The sequence below is a fragment of the Cyprinodon tularosa genome, unplaced genomic scaffold (genome assembly GCF_016077235.1).
Source record: "Cyprinodon tularosa strain WSP-4 unplaced genomic scaffold, ASM1607723v1 ctg307, whole genome shotgun sequence".
Taxonomy (NCBI): Eukaryota; Metazoa; Chordata; class Actinopteri; order Cyprinodontiformes; family Cyprinodontidae; genus Cyprinodon; species Cyprinodon tularosa.
The window spans coordinates 581,784-601,996 of NW_024039016.1; the positions used below are offsets into that span (position 1 = coordinate 581,784).

General features: G+C 37.5%; 1 protein-coding gene across 2 annotated transcripts in view; it reads left to right on the forward strand.

Annotated features, from left to right (window-relative positions):
- LOC119787970 (rho GTPase-activating protein 26-like) overlaps window positions 1-20,213 on the forward strand; it is a 126,705-nt gene that overhangs the window by 40,173 nt on the left and 66,319 nt on the right. For both annotated transcript variants that reach the window (XM_038292072.1, XM_038292073.1), the window contains exon 2: window positions 18,318-18,413. In XM_038292072.1, coding sequence (XP_038148000.1) covers window positions 18,318-18,413 — 96 coding nt within the window. The remainder of the gene's footprint in view (window positions 1-18,317; window positions 18,414-20,213) is intronic.

The following is a 20,213-nucleotide window of genomic DNA, read 5'->3' on the forward strand; positions in this document are numbered from 1 at the left end:
TTTAACATTTGGGGTGAGTTTTAACCCAGAGCATGGCATTTTCAGGTTTCCCGCATGAATTCCAAGTCGGATTGTCCCAAATTCCTGGTGTGGATTTTTCCAGCACCAGCAGGCGTTCTGCAGGATGATTTCACTCCACAAGTGCTCTCTTTTTTTTTAAACCCAGAGAAAGGAAAGCCTCCCTGGTTGTCTGTGTTCGCTGCGTCAGCAACAGGCGTGGCAGTGCCAAAATGAGAGCAGGAGAAAGAGGTTGACTGGTGGTTACAGAGAGCTTCAGAGGCAGAGAGAGAGTGAGTGACGGAGCATGATGACTAAATTAGGCTAAAAGGAAACATGAGGAAAAGAGGAAGGATGATAGATATAATTGATAGATAAGGGAAAAATAGATTTGATGCTAAAACAAGGCCACTGAGAGGCTAATCTTTCTGCTCTTTGTTGTGGCCTTTGTCCATGTTGCTGGGATACGGCAGCTATGTGACAGGGACAAGAGGCAGGAGATTGTGAAAAAACCTCAGTAATGTGCATTGTGCCCTTTTTACTCCCATAGAAAAGTCAAAGAACCTATATATTTTGGACTCCATCTCTTGATTCAACCATTGGAACTAGAGGTTTAAAAAATTCCATTATGAATAATTCTCATTCAGTGGTTGATTACATTAAAACTTCTTCCAGCCAAATGATTAATAATGGGAGATAAAAAAGAACTTCCTTTAGTGTTGTAATTTTACCATCATCCACTGGAGGGCACCGCTCTTCATTCCATAGCAGAGCCTCACTGTTATTTGTAAGATAAATAATGCCAAAGCAGAAGAAGGCATGCATGCCAAGGCACAAACATGAATTGATCCAGAAACCACTCCGGGATTATTTCCAGTGTTTAATTACGACAAGGATAAAGAATGCACTTTATGCAGGTCTGTTTGTAAATATAAACACTCAATAAACTTAAGCTATCACCTAAATAGCGCCCATTTAGTCATAATGCATCGCAACAGAGCTTAACATCTCTGCTTTGGCAGATAGTAGCTGGTTTTGATTTCAGTGGCTGTGTCCTCCAAATGACCCGGCCTACCTGGACTGGGTCCTTTAAAGGAAGTAAAACGAAGGAGGCTGAAAGGCTTGGGCTATAGAGTACGGACTCGCGTTCTCGTCAAGTCTGGTCTTGGCAAGAACACAGGAAAGTCTGCACTTAGCGAGAACGCGAGCACACAGCATATTTATTGGTCAATTGGAACAGAAGCATACTTGTGAGATCACCACACGCTCGGCTCTTCTAGAGCAGCATTTCACCTCTTGTAATTAATAGTTTCTAGATAATAATAAATTATTAATTTTTTCATTTAGTGTGGGAATAATGATGGACACAGTCAGATAAACACAAATCATTGCCAAATAAGAAAAAAAAATCGCCATCAGAGCCAGCGGTCTTTCACACATGGCTATGCCGAGAGAGGGTTGCTGCAGACGGGCTGCGGTTAGCCCTGGCTACCGTTAGCTTCGGAGCTCCACTGGTTTCCGCGGTCCTCTCAACAAATCTTTTTTTTTTTTTTTATTATGCATTAAATCGGTAAATGGACCATATAGTGACTCTTTAAAGTATAATATTCTCGCCTCAAATGATCTTAAAACGTACTTTTATTGAACAACAGCAACAGAAAAGAGAACTTTTAACTTTTAATGGAGCGCTCCATTGAAAGCTGCTGCTGCCGCAGTGCATGATGGGACAGCTGTCAATCGCAAGAACGGACAAGTCTGCTCTGATGCATACTCGATAAAGAGGGCGGGCCGAGAACAACATCCGGGGATTTGGTGAGTTCTCGGTCTTGCGTTCTCGGCAATTGGAACAGTGCTCGGGCTGAGGGTAATGACATATCACGAGTGCACGAGCACACGAAAAACGCTCAAGAACGCATTCTGAGAAATGGCCAAAGATTGGATGTCGGACCTCTTCTTTGTGTAAATTACAATGTTGAGGACCCTTAGCAGTAATACGGTCATTGCAGATATCAGATTTGTTGTCCCCATTTGTATTTCCCACACTGCGCATATTGTAATCTGTGCTTAAATATCAGCATTACGGTTTGGGTTTGGTTAGGTTAAGGCATTTAGATTCTCCAAGATCTGGTGAAATCTTCAATTGTTATTTTTGGTTGTCATGATATAAATTCTGCTATCTTAAAGTATTATTCAGGATAGTACTTTTTCCTAATCAAAATGTTTTTTTGGATAGAAGTATGGATACTCAGTAGAAGCTGATTTTGTGTTAAATGGCTTGCCATACCTTCTGGGAATCAGAAACAGCCGATCGGTCATAAGAATTAAAGCTTGCTTAGTCAGAGCTGATTCAAAGAAATGTTTCCATCTCCTGATTTGTGCATCAACCCTTTTTGCAAAAGCCAAAAACCACTTAAAGCGAGCGTAAAAACTTTTTGGAGAATTTTAGGGAGTTTATTTGAATTTTGCAGTTTCCATCAAGCTTTTCTGATGTGATACTTCTAAATGCGCATTGGCAAAAGCTGAAGTTTTATTTATACAGATCTATCATCAGCTCGTGTAAGGGTGTCATTTTAAGACTATTAGATGATAGATTCTTGTACTTGCTTCTTGTAAGTATGCTCAACAACTACTGTTTATACGGTTTGTTGATACCTTAAACATAATTTAGTATATCCCATCCTGGCAATGATTTCAATAGAACAGAGACGTATAACACCTGTGACTTGAGATGACAGGAAGTGGATGGCAAATCTTTTTTATCCTCTGACTGATTTATTACCTCGTTCTGTGATGAAAAAGTAAAGCTTGGAAACAATTTATAACTCCCAGACAGTTTATTGTGAAAACATAGCAGAAACAAGTGTTAATGGCTAATTAAGAAATAGAGCAACATATATACCAAAAAAATGAAACATTTTTAAATATGACAGATAGAAAAAAACTGAAAAAAGCTTCTTGAATTGGAGAAATCTTCCCAGCTGAACAAGTGATTTTATTCTTTTTGTGTGAGGGGTTTTAAACATGCAGGACTGTTGATCAGCGCTGCCTTCTGAACAAATAAATTTAAATTATTACATAACGCTTATTACTTAGGAGAGGGTTTCTACTATAGGGGATCACACTTGTCAGCCTGTGGCAGGGTGCTGGAGAGGAAGATCTGGATGAATATTGTTCACAGTGTTTATTTTTCATCTCTCTAATTTAGGTATTGGTTCAGATTATATCTCCTGGCTGTTTCTCAGCTCAGTTCCCTCTTTTTCTCTCGACCTTCTTATGTCTTGCTTCTCTTGGTTTCCCAAAGCCTATTCTGCCCCCATTCCAAAGTCTAACTTTCACTTCATTCTGGTTCAGGCTTTTGTTTGTCATTGTTGTCGTCTTTTTGTCCCAGGTCTTTATATAGCTATTGTTCGTTGCTTTGTTGGCCTCTGAGTTCCATTCAGTCAGATTTTGATGAGCATAGGCATTAACACTATTACAGGGCAACGTAAAGACAAGAACAGACTTTACAATTACTGGTAGAAATGGACGATTTCCCTGAAATTTATTACACATTTTTCCTTCTTTAAAACATCCTGATTCTTCCCATGTGATTCCTTTTAAGGATAAGCAGTTGAGCCAATGTTGAATTTGAATTTATGTCCAGTGCTTGATCAGAATGCAGCTGAATTTTATTACTTCGTTCTTGAATAAGCTTTTTATTAGGTATGCAGAACTGAAGAAGCAAACTAAGCATATTCACACTCATGTAGATGCGCTGGAAGCCATCTGCTGTGACAGACAGAGGGAATGTTTCCAGTGTGCATGTACATATATGCAGGGTGTTTTCTGTCAACCCTCAGTGCTGTGTCATATGTTGGCCCATGTTTGCCTTTTCTAAGTGGTTCCAAATGTGGGGCTCTTAGTGCACCGGTAGATCCACTGTGTGACTCCCACATGTAGTGCTGCTCAAGCTTCCATCTCCTCCGGTCTTTGTTTATGGTACACAAAACGTCTGGTGGCACATTAAGGTTTCAAAGTATTATTGAAGTAAGGCTAAAGCTAAAATGTAATTCAGCTTTTTTTCCCCAAGTAATTTTACTCGTGGAAAGGCTTCTTAAAAGCTTTACATCAGTTATGAATCGCTATGTTTTTAAATGTTAAAAAGTCATCTCACTTGAGTCAAATTAGGTTTTATAACTTTAGAGGTAGGGATTAAGTACTATTTACACATGTGGCCACAGTAAATGTAAATATGAAGTTTATATGAACAGTTCATGGCTCTATGTTTGTCTATGTGCTTGTACAGGTGATAGAGTTCTAAACTGACCAATTAAAAACTTGGTTTAGGTGGATATAACTTCGTTATTGACCTGATAACTAAATATCTATAATTGATAAGTTGGTTGAGTACTTTGTTGACTGGTTAATTGATTTCTGTTAGTTAAATAATCATTGTTTCAAAGGATTGTGTAATTCTTTGATAGATTGGTACCGTTCGGGCAATGGCTGGATTGGTTAGTCAAAAAATGTATTTATGGTTCCCTTGCATGGCTGGATAATTCACAAGTTAATTGATTAGTTGGTTGGTCAGTTGACTGATGAATTTTCTGGTTAAAAAGTTTATGTGTTAAGGAATTTGTTGAATATGTAATTGGTTCAACGTTTGACTAATTGAATAATTGTAAAGCGTCACTAAGTGATTGATTTTTTTGTAGTGGTTGACTATGTGGTTGAATAATCTGATGCTTGATTAATGTTTGAATGTTGGATGGAAAAAAAAATTCGTTATTGGATTAAGTCTTGGAATCTGTGGTTTGTTTGTTGAATTATTGATTGAAGTGTTTAAATAATAAAATTATTATTTTGTTAACATTTTGTTAGCTGTTATTTTTGTAAAATTGGTTGGTGAATTGATGATAATCCCCCTGCCCCATGATAATCATGGGGGGAGGGCGATTGATTGGCTGTTGTTTAATTGATTAATTGTTGGTGAGCTTGTTGATTAATTCAATTTGAATGTGAATTAACCAAACTATTTCAGAAATTGAAACATAATATCTAGTACAAATTTGTTCCGTTTATAATATTTCTCCTCTGGTTCTTCAATCTTCTGCTAATCACTGATTAGATGTTTTACTTTAAACTTTTAAGGCTGACCTTTTCACAATTACTCTCCAAAAGAATATTAAACTAAGTCAAATTTCTTTAAATCATCAATTTCTTAGCATCAAACCACTTTAGACTCCCTAAATGACCCAATAAGATGCTTTCTGGGGGTTAATATATTATCTTATTATGCATCTGTAATCAAAAATTTTCAGTAATGTAGCTAAAATATCCACTGGTGCTTCATAAACAATAATGGACCTTAGACTTTACTGTGTATAACGATCACATTTCAGGACCAGATAAATCATTGATGAGCAAGTTGAGCAACAGTATATTGTCTGTTATTGTGCACCCATGCAGCTAGTTTTCATTAAAGCTGACACAGCAGAATACACAGACGAAAGGTGACCTTTGACCTCTGCCTTCCCTTAACCCTTGCATCGAAAAGAAGCTTAAGTCCACACACGCTCTTCCTTCCTTTGTAACTAAGTTTTGCACTGACCGTTAGATTTACTCAATGCTAAAGTTCAAACTGACCTTGCCTGTTGTCTTACAGGAAGGTCTGCACTTAGACCAAGGTTTATGCTAAACATGCTGTGACGTACATACACATAGGAAGAGACCAAAATACATGGAAAGCCTGAAGGGACAATTTTGCACATCTTTTCTACTATGGATATTCACTCATTTATTTTTTGGATTTTAACCCCAACATTAATCATGAACTTGTTGTTTATTCTAATTTTTCCCTTTTACAGATAAAACACCAAAAATAATGTCTGTTGAAGCCAATCTTTGGTCCACAGAAAAGGCCTTGCAAAGTTTGTGTTTTTTATATCTTCACAAAATGAGTGATGCAATTAATCCAAACCATTAATGCTTGTGTTACAAGGACACAACAAGAACAAGCCCAGAGAGATTTAGTTAACTGTTAGATGTGCTGGGATTTGGCAGGAAATTTAACAAATGACTGACTAGACACTGTTAAGTTTCAACCCTGGGATTAGGATTAAAAGTGGTATTTTTTTTAAGTGGATTTAATTTTAAAATGAAGCCTTTTTTACAAAACAAGGTTTTAAGGTTTTTCTGTTAGGCATTAAATTGAGCAGCTCACTGAATATTGATATTTAGAAATATCTTTTTCTTTATCTTTTTTAGTCATGGTGTACTATCTGATGGCATTTGCTCAGTTTTAAAAAATATCCTAATGAGAGCAAAAATTTTTGAATTATTTTGTCCACTTCTGTTCCCTTTGATGCAGCAGCCAATATATATATAATGGCACACCTGTTAACAATGTTGAAAATACAAAAATACTGCAAATACAAGCCAGTTACCAGACATTGTCAGCTGCACAGAAAATGCAACATTTTTATGTTTAATCCAATAACAGTATTTAACACACCTTGGATGGTGTCAACTGTGGGTAGATTATCCATATTTATTTTATCACAGGGCATGTATATCAGAATGCCAGAGGGTGTAAAAAACATCAAGAACAACAATAAAGAAGGCAACAAGTAAAAATAATCAGTGGTTGTTGGAGAAATGAATCAAGGATGATCGGGGCGTTGTGTTAACCCAGATTCCAATCATCAATAGAACCTACCTACTTCTAAAGAGTTTTTTTTGGAAACAAACTAGCTAAAGTTTTTTCTGTTATACCCCTTTCTCACTGGACGAAAAATGGGTTTAAAGCCGGAAACTTTCGGCTTTTAGTGGCAGTGGGAACAGCTCACTGCCGAGTGTCTACCGGGGTGAAACTTGTTCACCCGTTAAATAACGGTACACCATTGAATGCAACGTACAGACGTCAACAGACGTGTTTCTTGTTTCTGGTACATGCATCCGACGTCGGATCTAATGAGCCAAAACATCTGTTTACATTCGATCAACATGGCACCGTGTAGGTAAGAGAGATTTGGAAAGATCGTAGAGTGAAACAATAAAGCAGACTTACTAAGCCCTGGCTTACTTACATGTTGCTCTCCATTGTTTACTTCATGATTTCTGTCACACTGGCGCCATCGTCAATGCTAACCCAGCGTAATGGTGTCACCTTACACGCAACCTTGAAAAACATGCGTAAACCCGGTATTTCAAGTGGGAAAGAGGCTTTGCATGGCATACAATGTAAATGCGTAAAGTTTGTCTAGCACTACTTTAACTTTAACTGGAGTCTTAAGGTCACCTGAGGGTAAAATAATGCGAAACAATGGGATATGTGGAAACATTGGCTTACTCATACAATATGTCATAAGTATGGTTCTTTTATAGTGTGGGCCTGCTTTCTAAACCAAAGGTCCAGGGATCCTTGTTATAGTGTGTTGTCTCTTCCTTTGATGAACTTGATTAGTTCAGACCAAAAGGGGACTTTTCTTTTTCCCTCAGTCTGGTTTACATTCAAATTTAACTTTTTCCTTTTGGGCTGTAATTAAAAACCTCACATAGGATTTTTGCTTCCGTTGAAAGGACTCAGTATTGATTGAGAAATTGTGGGAAACTACTTTGTATACAAAAAGATTGCAAAATTATTGAGAAAGTCCAAAGCAGCTCATTCAGTGTAAATTTCAAGAATTTTTATATTTAATTTCATGACAATGGTGGAAAATGCGAACTACAAACTGAGGGAGTTCCACTGCTTGCTTGCAGCAGGGTTGCCAGGTATTTGGGTCAGACCTGATGCAAACTTCACCAGAGTTTGGAAATGGACCAAGCCCGCCTCAAAACCTGAGTTGTAGTCCCACTCAGTCTCGGTCTTTATTCAAACGACAGAGAGGAAAACATACCTCTGTTTAATGCGGATGAAATGTGACCAGTAGAAAAATACCCCAAATTTTTGGACACCAGGAGGTTTCAATATTTTTTCCACCAGTTATAAGAGGTTTACAAAGCGGGCTGTTGCCTGTAGTCATTCGGTGAGAGGCAGGGTACGGCCTCGCCAGTTCGTCAATCCATCAATGTTTTTGCATGAAACGCTTTAGGAAAAGACACGGTATCATCTTTTTTAATAAAGGAAGTTGTGCAAAGTATCAACTGCGGGGCTGCCAATGTATGCCAAGTCAATTTCCCCATCCAGCATCTATACACACTGAACCGTGTAGTGTTGCTGAGGTAGTAGACTGCTGGGAAGCTATGCAAATTTTTGTTGAACATCTGTGCAATTCTGCCCATTTGGTAAGCTTTTTAGACTCGAAAAAGTTTTTAAATTATAATGCTAATGTTTTTAAATTATAATGCATCCAAGTGTAACTAAAACATTTTGCAATAAGAGTCACAAATGGTGGAGCTGCACTTTTCTTTGAGGTCATATGGGGTAAACACAATTAAGATAATTTTAGTACTCTTTTAGAAACAATGGCAGCCACTAAGTAATATTTACATTATTGTTTTAGAATCCCTCTTATGTTTAAGTCATTACCAAGACAAATTTCAGTTGTTGCAGGCTTCAGTGTGACTTGCAGTGTTTCATTACATGATAAAGTCAGTAGATCTGAGTCTGTACTTGGTTGCTGGGTTGTGTAAAGAATAGAGCAAGGGGCCCTAAAATCTGTCCTTTGTTTCTGGCAATGACTTTTGTGTGAGCCTGTACCAGTTGATGAATAAGGTTTTTATTTGCGTGTCTATGAAACAAAGTTAGAGCCGAGTTCAGGCTGCCACTGGATATCCTGTTGATATCACACTAGCCCATTCTTTTGATTGTGTATTTGTGGGTTTGAGCAGAAAGACACACAAAACGAGCCGTTGTTGTGCTGCTGCATGGTTGCGGTCAACTGCAGATGCCTTTTGTGTAGCTTACAGTGTTAATGTGTGTATTTTGCTGTGCAAGATGTCAGATTCCAGCAGTGGTCCCTGGTATGCAAATGTCATCGTTAAACTTCGAACTGAGCATGAGTCAAATGTCGCACTTAAAGCAGTTCTTCTCACGGGAATGACAATGAAACAGTCGGTCTGGAAATAAAAGTTCTGTGAAACAGCAAAAGTCAAAGAGATGCATCGACTGCTATTCTCTCTGCCAACTGCAATCTTTGATTTTTGTCTTGTTTTACCTGATCTTACAGTAATCACTAAATAAATCACCATTACTGTTCATATTAGTATCTGAGACAGTGAGACTTTTATTAGCATACATTTTTTTGATTGGCCCAAATATACATAATTCAGTCTTTTCCTGTACTTTCATGAGAAACTGCTTATATCCACATATTTATGAACCTCTTCCAATGCTCTGAACTTTTCATTGTTGTTTGAACCAGCTGCTTCATGTGTAGTAAAGACAAGTTTGTATTGTTTTGCTGGTTTAGTGAATTTTTTTTCCAATAAAACACAACTAGAACATGAAAGGTATAGAGGGCAATCTTTTATTTCCGGGCGGATCCTCTAACTAAGTGGCCCACCTAATTGTCCCTTCATTCTGGTAATTTATTTATGTAAGGCCGTACTCTGTGCTTATAGCTTTACTTATAATTTTTCTGCGCATGTGCACTTTGAGGCATATACAGTATCTGTGGTGAGCTACGGTTTGAGATAGTCTTTGAAGCTCACCTTTCTCATTGCGGGTTTTTGAAAATGGACATGGTCGTAAGAGAAAAAGTGTCTGCAAAGCGTATGAGAAGAAAAGAAAGGTCTCATAAGAGGCAGATATATCCCAGAATATTTTGCATGGAAAGCTTTCCTTGCAAAGCATCATGGGATTTGCTGTCACTGCGGGCCGCTGTCACCATAGGCTGTCGTTACCCGACAGCGGTGACTGCTAACAAATATGGCGCAGGCATCACTCAGTGAAGGACGAGTTTCGTGACCATCGGGGAGCAGTGATCATCTGTCCGAACGGTCAGTTAACTGAGTTTGCTATGAATTCCCCTATATTGTCACCGCTTTATGTAGTGATTGAGGCATTTAGGGGTTAGGGAGGAAGCCCGAGCACAGTAAGCTTGTATGAGCTATGAGCAACTATCAGCAACTTTTAAACAGAGTGTGCACAAGGGGAAATGGGCTTGTGCATGCTCTCACACAAGCATTTTATTTTTCAAGTGGATAAGGCGGGTCTTTTTTAAAAATCGCGAAAATCCTCCCTATATTGTTTGCTTATAAAACTTGACATTGTGTATTAAGAAGTTTAATTTGTGTCTGCCACAATCTGAATCAGCCTTGGAGGTTTGGTGAATGGTGATTGGCTGGAAAACTGCAATTGGTGAACCCATGTCAAAAGATGTCTCCTATTCATCCTATGATCCTCCTATATCATCTGTTGGGATTAGAGTAGGAACTCTATTGGTTAATTTTAATTATATAACAATTTCATTACAAAAATCATATTAACACAACAAATCACATTTTTGTTTTTATTATACTAAAGTCTGGATTGGGAACCTTTGTATTTTTTGTTTCTTGTACATGCATACATCTAAGTATTACCCACCTTGGGTCTGATGATGAGCTTTAGAGCCAACATTAGAAAGTCAATGTGTGAAAAATTAAAAAATTCCCTCGTAAAGTGGGTTGCAAAAGAGATTGTGTCTCAGTTAGCCGCTTAAGATGAAAAATTAACCACAGTTGTGTGCATGTTTTAATTGCACTAATTGTTGCACATTGAAGGGCTAATGTGAAGCTCTGAAAGATCATACCTTATGTCATTCGTCGTTGTTCTGTTGTCAGTTTAATGAAAAGACTTTAACAAATGTTAAGCTTTAATTGCAGTACTGTATGTGTTGTGGCTGAATATTTTTACCATTTTTAATTGGAGGAATTGTGCTATATCAATTGTACATGTAATGTTCATCATTGCTTTTCAAAAAGTTGAATTAAAAATAAGTTTCAATCAATCTGATGGTTGAATAACCTAAATAAAGGATTAATTACAATAGATAAATGTGTAGCAACATATTTATTCAGTAAATTAAGACCAAAAAGGGGTTCTGATTTTTTAAAAAGTTGTTTCGTTTGTCCATATATATATATTTCTATTTTCCTTTTGCATGTTGGTATGGTTAAATAGCCTGTCTAGTCTTTTTCTGCAAGTAAAGAATTATTGAAAATTGCCATCGAAAATTTTTTCTGTCTCCTTAAAAAGAAAGGCTACTTTCTATTGATTATATGTCTCTAATATATAATTGGTTTGGTAAATTCAAATTCATCCCTCAGTGTTGTTACTTATTGAATAAATAATACCCAAATATTATTTTGCTTGGGGATAAAGATTCTGATCCAAGTTGAACAAACATTTTTTTATTCAAGTAAATTTATTTGTGATGCTTACAGGTGCTGTTTTATTTTGCCAACATTAGTTGTTGTTGTTGGTTTACAGAACAAAGGACAGAGGCATGGCAAGTATCCTGTATTTTAAGTGTGATAGAAGAGAGGAAGAGGACAGCAAGGCCAGTGTGAACAGGGTCACCTATTTTCAGCTTTTACTATCCTATGCTGTCCTTCTTGACTTGACCACTTAACATCCACAAAATAACACAAACTTAATTCTAACTAACTGTGAAAAACAAACTCTGTTCGGAGTTTAAAAACAAGCTTTTTACTGAAATCAAACATTGCCTACTTGAAATGCTTTAGAAACGTTCTTTCGATGGATCATTTTTGTGATATTTCATATTATATTCCCTTTATGATACTGATAATCGAACGCTACAGAGGCAAGAAAAATTTGAGTTAAACACGATGTGTGTTGAGGTTTTATTTCCATTATATGAAATAGAAGTATTTTTATATTTCTCCTTTTCAAGTTAATTTCTTTATTCTTTCAATGTTTCAAAAAGGCTAATTGTCTTCTTATAGATTTTTCGTATCGTAGTTGTTCATCACACCTAAATGTACTGCACCCTTTGGCTGTGCAGCAATTAAAGGATCCAGAGAGAAAAAAAAAAAAAAAAGTTTTAGAGTGGTTTAGACAAAGTTCAAGCTTGACAAGATTCATTCTTTGGCTGTTTTCTGATTACCGTAGGTTTATTAAACAATACTTTTCATAAAGTGTCTGATATTGGGGAACAGTATTTCCCCCCAGTAGATGAATAAAAAATTACTTTTTCATTTGAAATGAAGACTTAGCATTTAAAATATTTTGTTTTACTCAATAATCTGTAAAGTACTTCTGTTGCAGGTCTACTTTACAACCCAGGGTACTAGTTGTATCCACATATATAATGCTTTGAGTGCAGCTGCCCTCATGCTAGCCTTTCACATGCTGTATCTAAACAGTAGAATTTCTGCTGACAATTTGTAAATGTGCTTTACCTGCAGTATTTATCCATGCTTGTTAAATACAAACACTGGCAAATGCTTGTCAGTCAGTCGTCTGATCTATATTATGTAGTAAGTCTCACTATGTCTGCTGTACTAACTGTTCATGACCGGTGTTGTTTAACCATCTGTTAGCCTTGAACATGTGAGGCACTGCTTGAGAATGGATTCCATATGGTAAGGCATTACTGTTGGCTCCATCGGTATGCTGACCTCTAACTCCACAGGCTTTCTGGACATTATATTTGTTGTTATGCTGCATCAAATCTTTATTTTATTGTACGTCATGTTGGAGGTATTTTACAGAAACATGTTCGCCAAAAGTGTGGCTCTGTGTCTCAGAGAGCTCAGAGTATGTACCGTACTTTCACTTTCTGTAAAGGGAGGCTATATTTAGTTTGTTTTACTAGTAAAGTGAGAACTTTTTATTGGCTTAGCTTTAGGGCCAATGTGTGATTTACGTTAAGGTTAAGGTAAGGTATGTATCAGTAATGGTTAGGTTTAGGGTAAGTGTCATGGTTAGGCTGCAAAAAGGGTAGAAAATGAATGGAAGTCAATGGGAATGTATGGAAGGTCTTCACTTTGTATTTAAAACACGGATGTGGGTATTGACTTGTTTTGGTTCCCACTGAATGCACATTGAGCAGCAGAGTGTGCCGTAAAGCGTCTGAAGATTGTTACCCATGAGCTACCCTCTTCTCTTTGCCGGTATCTTGTACAATAGTGGATGAAATTGAAAGAGTGGCTTGGTTTAGTAAATATAGCTAGAGAACGCCGTTGTCGTTTCACCACCTTCCTTAAAGCTGTAGTCTGTAACATTGAGGAGAGAGCAGACTTCGACTGAAAATTTGAAGAAAAACAGGTTTCACGCCACTCCCCCACCCTCTCTGCTTCACTCATGCCCCACCTCCAAGCTCCACCCCTCTCACAGCATCTGCGCGGCTACCGCATGCGACCAGAAAGGGGGGGGGGGGGGATTCAGCGTGTGTGAGCTGTGATTGACACTCCATCAGACGCTCCTCTGGCTGTGATTGGTTGTTTTGACTCGTCCCGAATTATTCTTTCCAGATTGAAATACAGGCAGTAGGCGGTACCAATTGAAGCAGTTTTTTTCACAGGTTACATATCACATGTACTGCTGTCTCGGCATAGGGACAGTTTTAGCCAATATGACAAAAAAGTGATTTTTAAAAACTTACAGACTTCAGCTTTAAGAGCTGTGCATTGACGATGGTCGCCAGCAGCGCTATTTTCGTTTCATCCAAGCCCAGATCATCAAACTGGGCTTGGATGAAACGAAAATAGCGACTGTATATCCCACCAGGACACCAAAACATATCAGAGCCACTTTCATAGGGGTTATTGGCGCAAGCAGCAAAAGTTCAGATTTTCATACTCAAGCATCACCTACTTGTGCTTAAATGCTCATGACGTTCCAGCTGTTTCGAATGCACTGCGGGACCTTTTGATGTAGACTTTGCTTGTAAACTAGCTGCTCTGCATTTTTTGTTAAATATTCTACATTGTGAGGACTCTCAGGTACTAGGAGGGACCACTCAACTGGTCCCCAATGAGGAAAATATCTCTTCTTGGGTTTGGGGTTAGGATTACACTGGAAAAACGATCTAGAAATAAGTAAAGATTTCTTAAATTAAGTGTATTTACCTTTAATTTGAGTAGGTAAATGAGATAGTTTGCCAATGGAATGAGAATTTTTACTCTTAAAATAAGACGATTAGATAATATGCACTTGAAAGAAGACAATGCAATCGTGTTTTCTTATTTTAAGTGTGAACTGTCTTGTTCCATTGGTAAAATATCTCTTTTACCTCCTCAATTCAAGAACAAATGTACTTAGTTTAAGAAAAAATGACTTATCTAGATTTCAATTTTTTCCAGTGTAGGTCTAACATGTCAACTCACTTAAGGTTAGGATTAGGTATATGTAAGTGATGGTTATGGTAAGAGTCTGAATTAGGCCATATAAATGAATGGAAGTCAAAAGTCTCAATTCAACATAGAAAAACGGCATGAGTGTGTGTCCAGTTTTTTTCAGTACTGTATTTTCCATTGCCATTACACACAGTAATCTCACAACACCATTTCCTTCACCATACTCATTGTAACTATTTCATGCCAAACCAACCTAACGTGTTTGTTGCCAGAAACATAATTCTTGCTGTCATTTGATTGAAAACAGTCCCTCTTGTGTGTTTAGCAAACTGTATATGTTTACATTTGTGATGGTGGCCTTTAGAGACTCTTTGCTGGAGTCCTCCAATGAAAAGGTGATTCATTTCACCTTATCTATCGGGCTCTTGCTGTGCATTGACAAAAGATAATAATGGGTCAGTATCTTGTCTAATGAGCTGCTAAACTTTGCTGGAGTCTTGCAAGTAACTCTCATTTCTAGAATTTGTCAAATATTTAGTGTTAAAAGTAGTTATATATGTACTACAGTACCTTCATTTTTTAATGGCTGTACTGCATGATCCAATGAAATACTTGTACGGTAATTATATTATAGTCAACTGCACTGTATTGCATGTTTATATATGGGATAGTCACCTCAAAGTTCAGAAACTATATTTGACTATGTTTAGAGTATAAACCATCCGGGCCCTTGCCACAAAGCGTATTCTGTGATGAGAGTTTACTCAAAACCCTTGAAGTCTTCTGAACGCTTCTGTTGTCTTAATCGTTGGTTTGTGGTTAATTATTTTTAGAGGGACCACTTGAGCAAAGGCTTGAGTCAGAGGCGATAGGGGAACAGAAGTGAGGCACGTTTCACTTGCAAGGTGTAGCGGTGAAACGCAAGTGTAAGGAAGGACGAACAAACATGTAAAAGTTAGGGTGTGTTTTTAAGGATGGCGATGCACAGAAATATGACCCGTCACGTCACTGCTGGCAGAGCCGCCTTTCACTTTTCAAAGACCACCCATTCAGCAAACATTTACCTCATGCATTGTTTAAACAGAGCAAATAGAAGGTTAGTGAAAAATGTGTGATAGAAAACAGGCACTTTTCCATGCATCATACGCTGTTATAACAAGAGCATTTAACATTGCAATCATTTCTTCTTCAGTGTGGGATTTTTGCAAAGTTCTCTATAAGCGTTAAAGTATCATTTGATCAAATAAACGGTTGGATTTTACCTTAAAGTCGTAACAAATGCTTAAGTACTCTGCAATTGAACGTTTATTCTAATTCATTACCAAACTTTATTGTACAGATGGTACCCTAGAATGTCTTGCTAATCATTCTTTTTGTTGCATATTATCAGGGTTCCCGCGGGTCCTTAAAAAGTCTTAAAAGGCATCGAATTCTTCAAAATAAAATAAAGGCCTTAATTGGTATTAAAATGTCTTAAATCAGTCTTTCGTAGGTCTTAATCTTGAAAACATCATAAATAGGATTATTTTTATTACGATTTATTTTTGTAATCTAAATAAAACGTTAAAATTGACAAATTTTTTTTATTATAAAAAAAAAAAATGGCTCGCCATTATTGGTTCCGTCCCGATAGCGGAACCAATAAAAGCGTTGTTGCGGCCGGGACATTTGGGAGATGCGCCATTAACTTTTTGTCTGGAAAATATGAGCAAGTGTATATGTAACGAAAATTGGTTATCCAGCCAAGAGTTTTCTCCATGGCTAAAACCAGTATCAGGGAACATACATGAGGCACAGTATATTTTGTGCAAGAAGTCATTTAAGCTTGGAACGATGGGAATTAAGGCAGTGAAGCGTGAAACACAAAGCGTCAAAATCGAGTTACAGAGAAACAGCCGGTATTTCTCAGTTTTGTTCCACCCTTGTCTCTGCAACGCCTCCACTTTTCACCAAATCAAACATACTAAGAAAACGATACAAAGAAAAATAGCTGCAAAAAAGACTTAGCACTGGTTATGTTGTGGCTTTAAAACTGATTTGTTTTGTTCCCTGCTAAAACAAAGTTTGTGAATTCAGTTAAAAAATTGTTAAAATATCTCTTTCATTTGTGTGTTTTTAGCTTTCTTCCTGTATGGGAAGCTTTTCAAAATTTGAAACTTTAGTGCAGTGGTTTATGTTAAAATAAACCTTTGGGTTAAGTTGTTGCAAGCAGGTTTTTCTTGTGTTTCTTGTGAATTTGGTCTTAAATTTTTATGTCAAGTGGCATTAAAAAGTCTTGAATTTAACTTGCCTTATGCTGTAGGAACCCTGATTATGGTTTCATAGTAACACGTTTTACTGTTAGCTGCATTTGTTGACCCATTTTCTTTTTTTAGATTTTCCCATTTGTTATGCTGTTCCTGATATGGTTATTGGGTGGCTTCCCAAGCCGCCCATTGCGTCTGTGGTAGATTAATTTGTTATAGAAACACAAAGAACTCACAAACGCCGGAAAGAACTCCTCTAGGTCACAAACTCCACTCACAGAGATTCAGGGTAAAGTGAGAGTACCATTTCTTTTTTTTGTTCTGCTAAATCTCTATCTGGATAAGCTTTCTTTGTACTGGCAGATGAAGGGGGGAAACTTCACCCCTGGTTCCAGACGCACAACTACAGTATATCCTGATAGCCCCGGGTTTAATTATAAACCCCGGTTTTCCTGCTTTATCCCTCAAGATGAAACTGGACATCATGCTGTCATAAAGACAACTTATATTGAGCATTTTGGAGTGTGTGTTTTTTGGAAATACTCACATAGGTATTAGTTGATGTGGTGGGGGAAACTCTAGCTATTTAAATTTGCTTTTACCACAGGAAAGATGTTTATTTAATTTACAGTATCTAATGTGGAGTAGAGGCTTCATCCCTTTATTATACAATCTTTGGTTGTTAAATGACACTACACCAATATAATTACTATAATGTAGGGCTTTGAGTTCTTAGCATTTTAATTTGGACAGTGGTTTCAGGTTGGTAATACGTACTTATTGTTGATTGAGTAATGCCACTCTGACTCATTGCTTAGTGACTAGAATGATCTAGTGTGTCAGTCTCGAGTGAGAAAATTATGCACGTCTCTGTGCCAATAACATCTCTAATACTCTGGCAGCTCCATTATAACTGAAGAGGCCTGGGCTTCATTTCTGATTGGCAAACGCCGCAGACTCTGCAGCATGTACATGAGGAGCGCCAACTACTGTCTGTCTTCTTAACACTCGCTGTCCTTTCCATGACTCCCACACGTCTCTGCAACAACCATGATCTGTCCTCTTTTCATTTCTATTACATCCTATCTTTGTTTTTGTAAAACTATCATTAGAGTCAAAACGGTGCCTTCTATTTTAATCTTGCAGAACACGTCCTACTGCTTGAACAGTAGAAATTCCCTGCAGGGTTTAACCACACCATAATATTACCCCTTTAAGTCTTTCTCTTTCTTCTTTGACCACCAAAGTGCAAGAGCAGATATTATCCCCAAACCAACCATATAAAATGGTCATTATTTTAAGTCTACTTGAGTGCCTTGATTTGCTTACCCAGGATTGCATGCAAGACCCTGGTTTCGGTGACTCTCCCCCCTTCACGTGTGGTTTCTAAAAGACGTTTGAATAATGTGTTATAGTTTGTGCCTTCCTCTTTATCCTGCCCCTTTCACTCTGAGCTTGTGCGTGCGGCTGACCTCAGCCAGCCCAACAGGAAATGCTGTAGTGAGGCCAAATCTGCCCGTGAGTTAGAAGGCTGCCAGTGTCTATCTGCCTGGAGCTTTTAGCCCCTCATGTTTTATTTACATACTTGGAGTATTCTTACGGCCCCTTGAGATTAATATGAAACTTTGCTGCACAAACATAACTACAGAAAAATAGATTTATATGAAATAAATTCTGAAAACAGCAACTATTTCTTTTAGGTAACGTTTACATAAAAATGTGGTGGACTCAATGCAACAGATTCTTGAATTATTCTCTAATTTCACTTTTTATTCTTTTCAAAATACATATCATTTATAAGAGGCTTAAATTACTTAACTTTTTTTCTCGTTTCTTTTCCGTTAGGTTTGTCAACGGCAAAGAGGAAGTTCGCTGACTCCCTCAATGACTTCAAATTCCAGTGTATTGGAGATGCTGAGACGGATGACGAAATATGCATAGGTGGGTGTTATCGTTTGCATCAATGTGCTGAATACTTTAGAAAAGGACATAACTGTTAAGTACTGAAACAGCCGTCATTTGAGTCTGCCGATACAAAAATGACAAGAATGCTTTCCAAAAGGATCTGATTAGCCTGTTCTGTCTCCAGTTTCCACATGATCTATTTTTAGATTACAGCTCAGTTTATATTAAGTTATCTTGATGTGCAGAGTTTGCAAAACATTGAAGCCAATATTGAGGAATGCAGTGTCAAATATCTTTTGTATCTCTTTTATTTTTAGTTAATGTACTTCCAGATGATATTAAGGGGCATATAGAGTCATTTTACAATTTTTCTCTCCTCTCTTTTGAAATAATTTTTTTTAAAATAGAGGCAGTTATTGAGATCTAATAAAGAATGCCAGAAGTCTTCTGCTTTTGGTTTTGTGCTCTGGTTTTTCTGATGTTCATTTATTAAGGATAAAGCCCTATTCAAACCTATTTTCTTTGCACATCTTGTTAAATCATGACACTACAGGATGTTTGTCTATTGGTGTTGTTGATTTTTTTTCTTGAAGCTCTTTTGTGCACAATGAAATCTGTTAATCTACTTAGCTGACCATCGTCTCTGGCCTACCTCTTGTTGTCTGATTCTGATTCTGTTCAAATCATACAAGTAAGGCAGTAATTAGTCCTCCATGTGGGTAGAGAGGGTATCAAAAAATTATGTATTTCTTTGTTGCAGAGTTCTATAAAGTTTAATGAATTGTGATGTTTCTTAGCGAATCCAGGCCTTTTCTCATCCTATTATCCAACTGATTTTATACCAGTACTTTGAACATAATGCACTATTAGGGATCGGCCTAATCCTATGTGGTTCTGTTCTAGAACAAAGCTGTTACAGTCCAACGGTTTGCTTCTCTGGATTGTTCCTGTTCCAACATCCTGCTGTGTCTGTAGCAGCGCAGCCGCCACACCCCTCTCATGGCTGCCCAGCTCTGTCTGTGCAGGCCACGGCTCTTTGCTCCGCTCTGACCCACCCACTGCTGTTGTTTAACTATCCCCAGCTATCTTTCCTGAACAGCTTGCTGTTCAACTGGGCCAAGCTGTTGTTTCATAGTATTCATAGACATGTCAGAACTGCTATTCTCCCTTCTACAGTGATCTGTTGCTGCATGTCAACGCTTCTTATTTTGCTTTTATTCCATGTGACTGGTTTAAGATATTTGGGCTAGCTGTATTTAAAATCAAGCTTCATTTTAAATAATATTTCTGAACGTGACATTTTTACAAGAACTCCCAATTTCTGCATGTAATAAGTACAATAAGAAGAGTGCCTGTGTTTACATTTGCACCTGAAGTGTTTGACAGGCAGAGGCAGAAACTCTGACCCAAACAATGTACAGTAGCAGTGTCTCTGTCAGGTTGGGTGGTGGTTTGAAGAAGACCCAAATGCAGAGACTGAAGCTGAAGTGGTTTCTTGCAGATTTAATTACAAAAAGGATAACAGAATCAAAAATCTACAAACATAATCCACAAAATGCAAAAGTACTGAAATGACTGAGCAGGAGGTGTATATATGGGAGACAGAAACAAAGATCAGGCTAATCAGTAGATTGGGAGCAGAGGTGGACAGAGGAGTCTAGAAGGGAGCTATAGAAAAGGAGACTGATACAAGATTGCAAACAACAAATACCAAATAACTCAAATACAATCAAATATAATGAGAACCACAAAATAGAAATTAAAAAATGAAAACTCAAAGATAAAACTTAAACAGAACCAAAACCATGACACTCTTGCCAATGATCAGGATTCAGA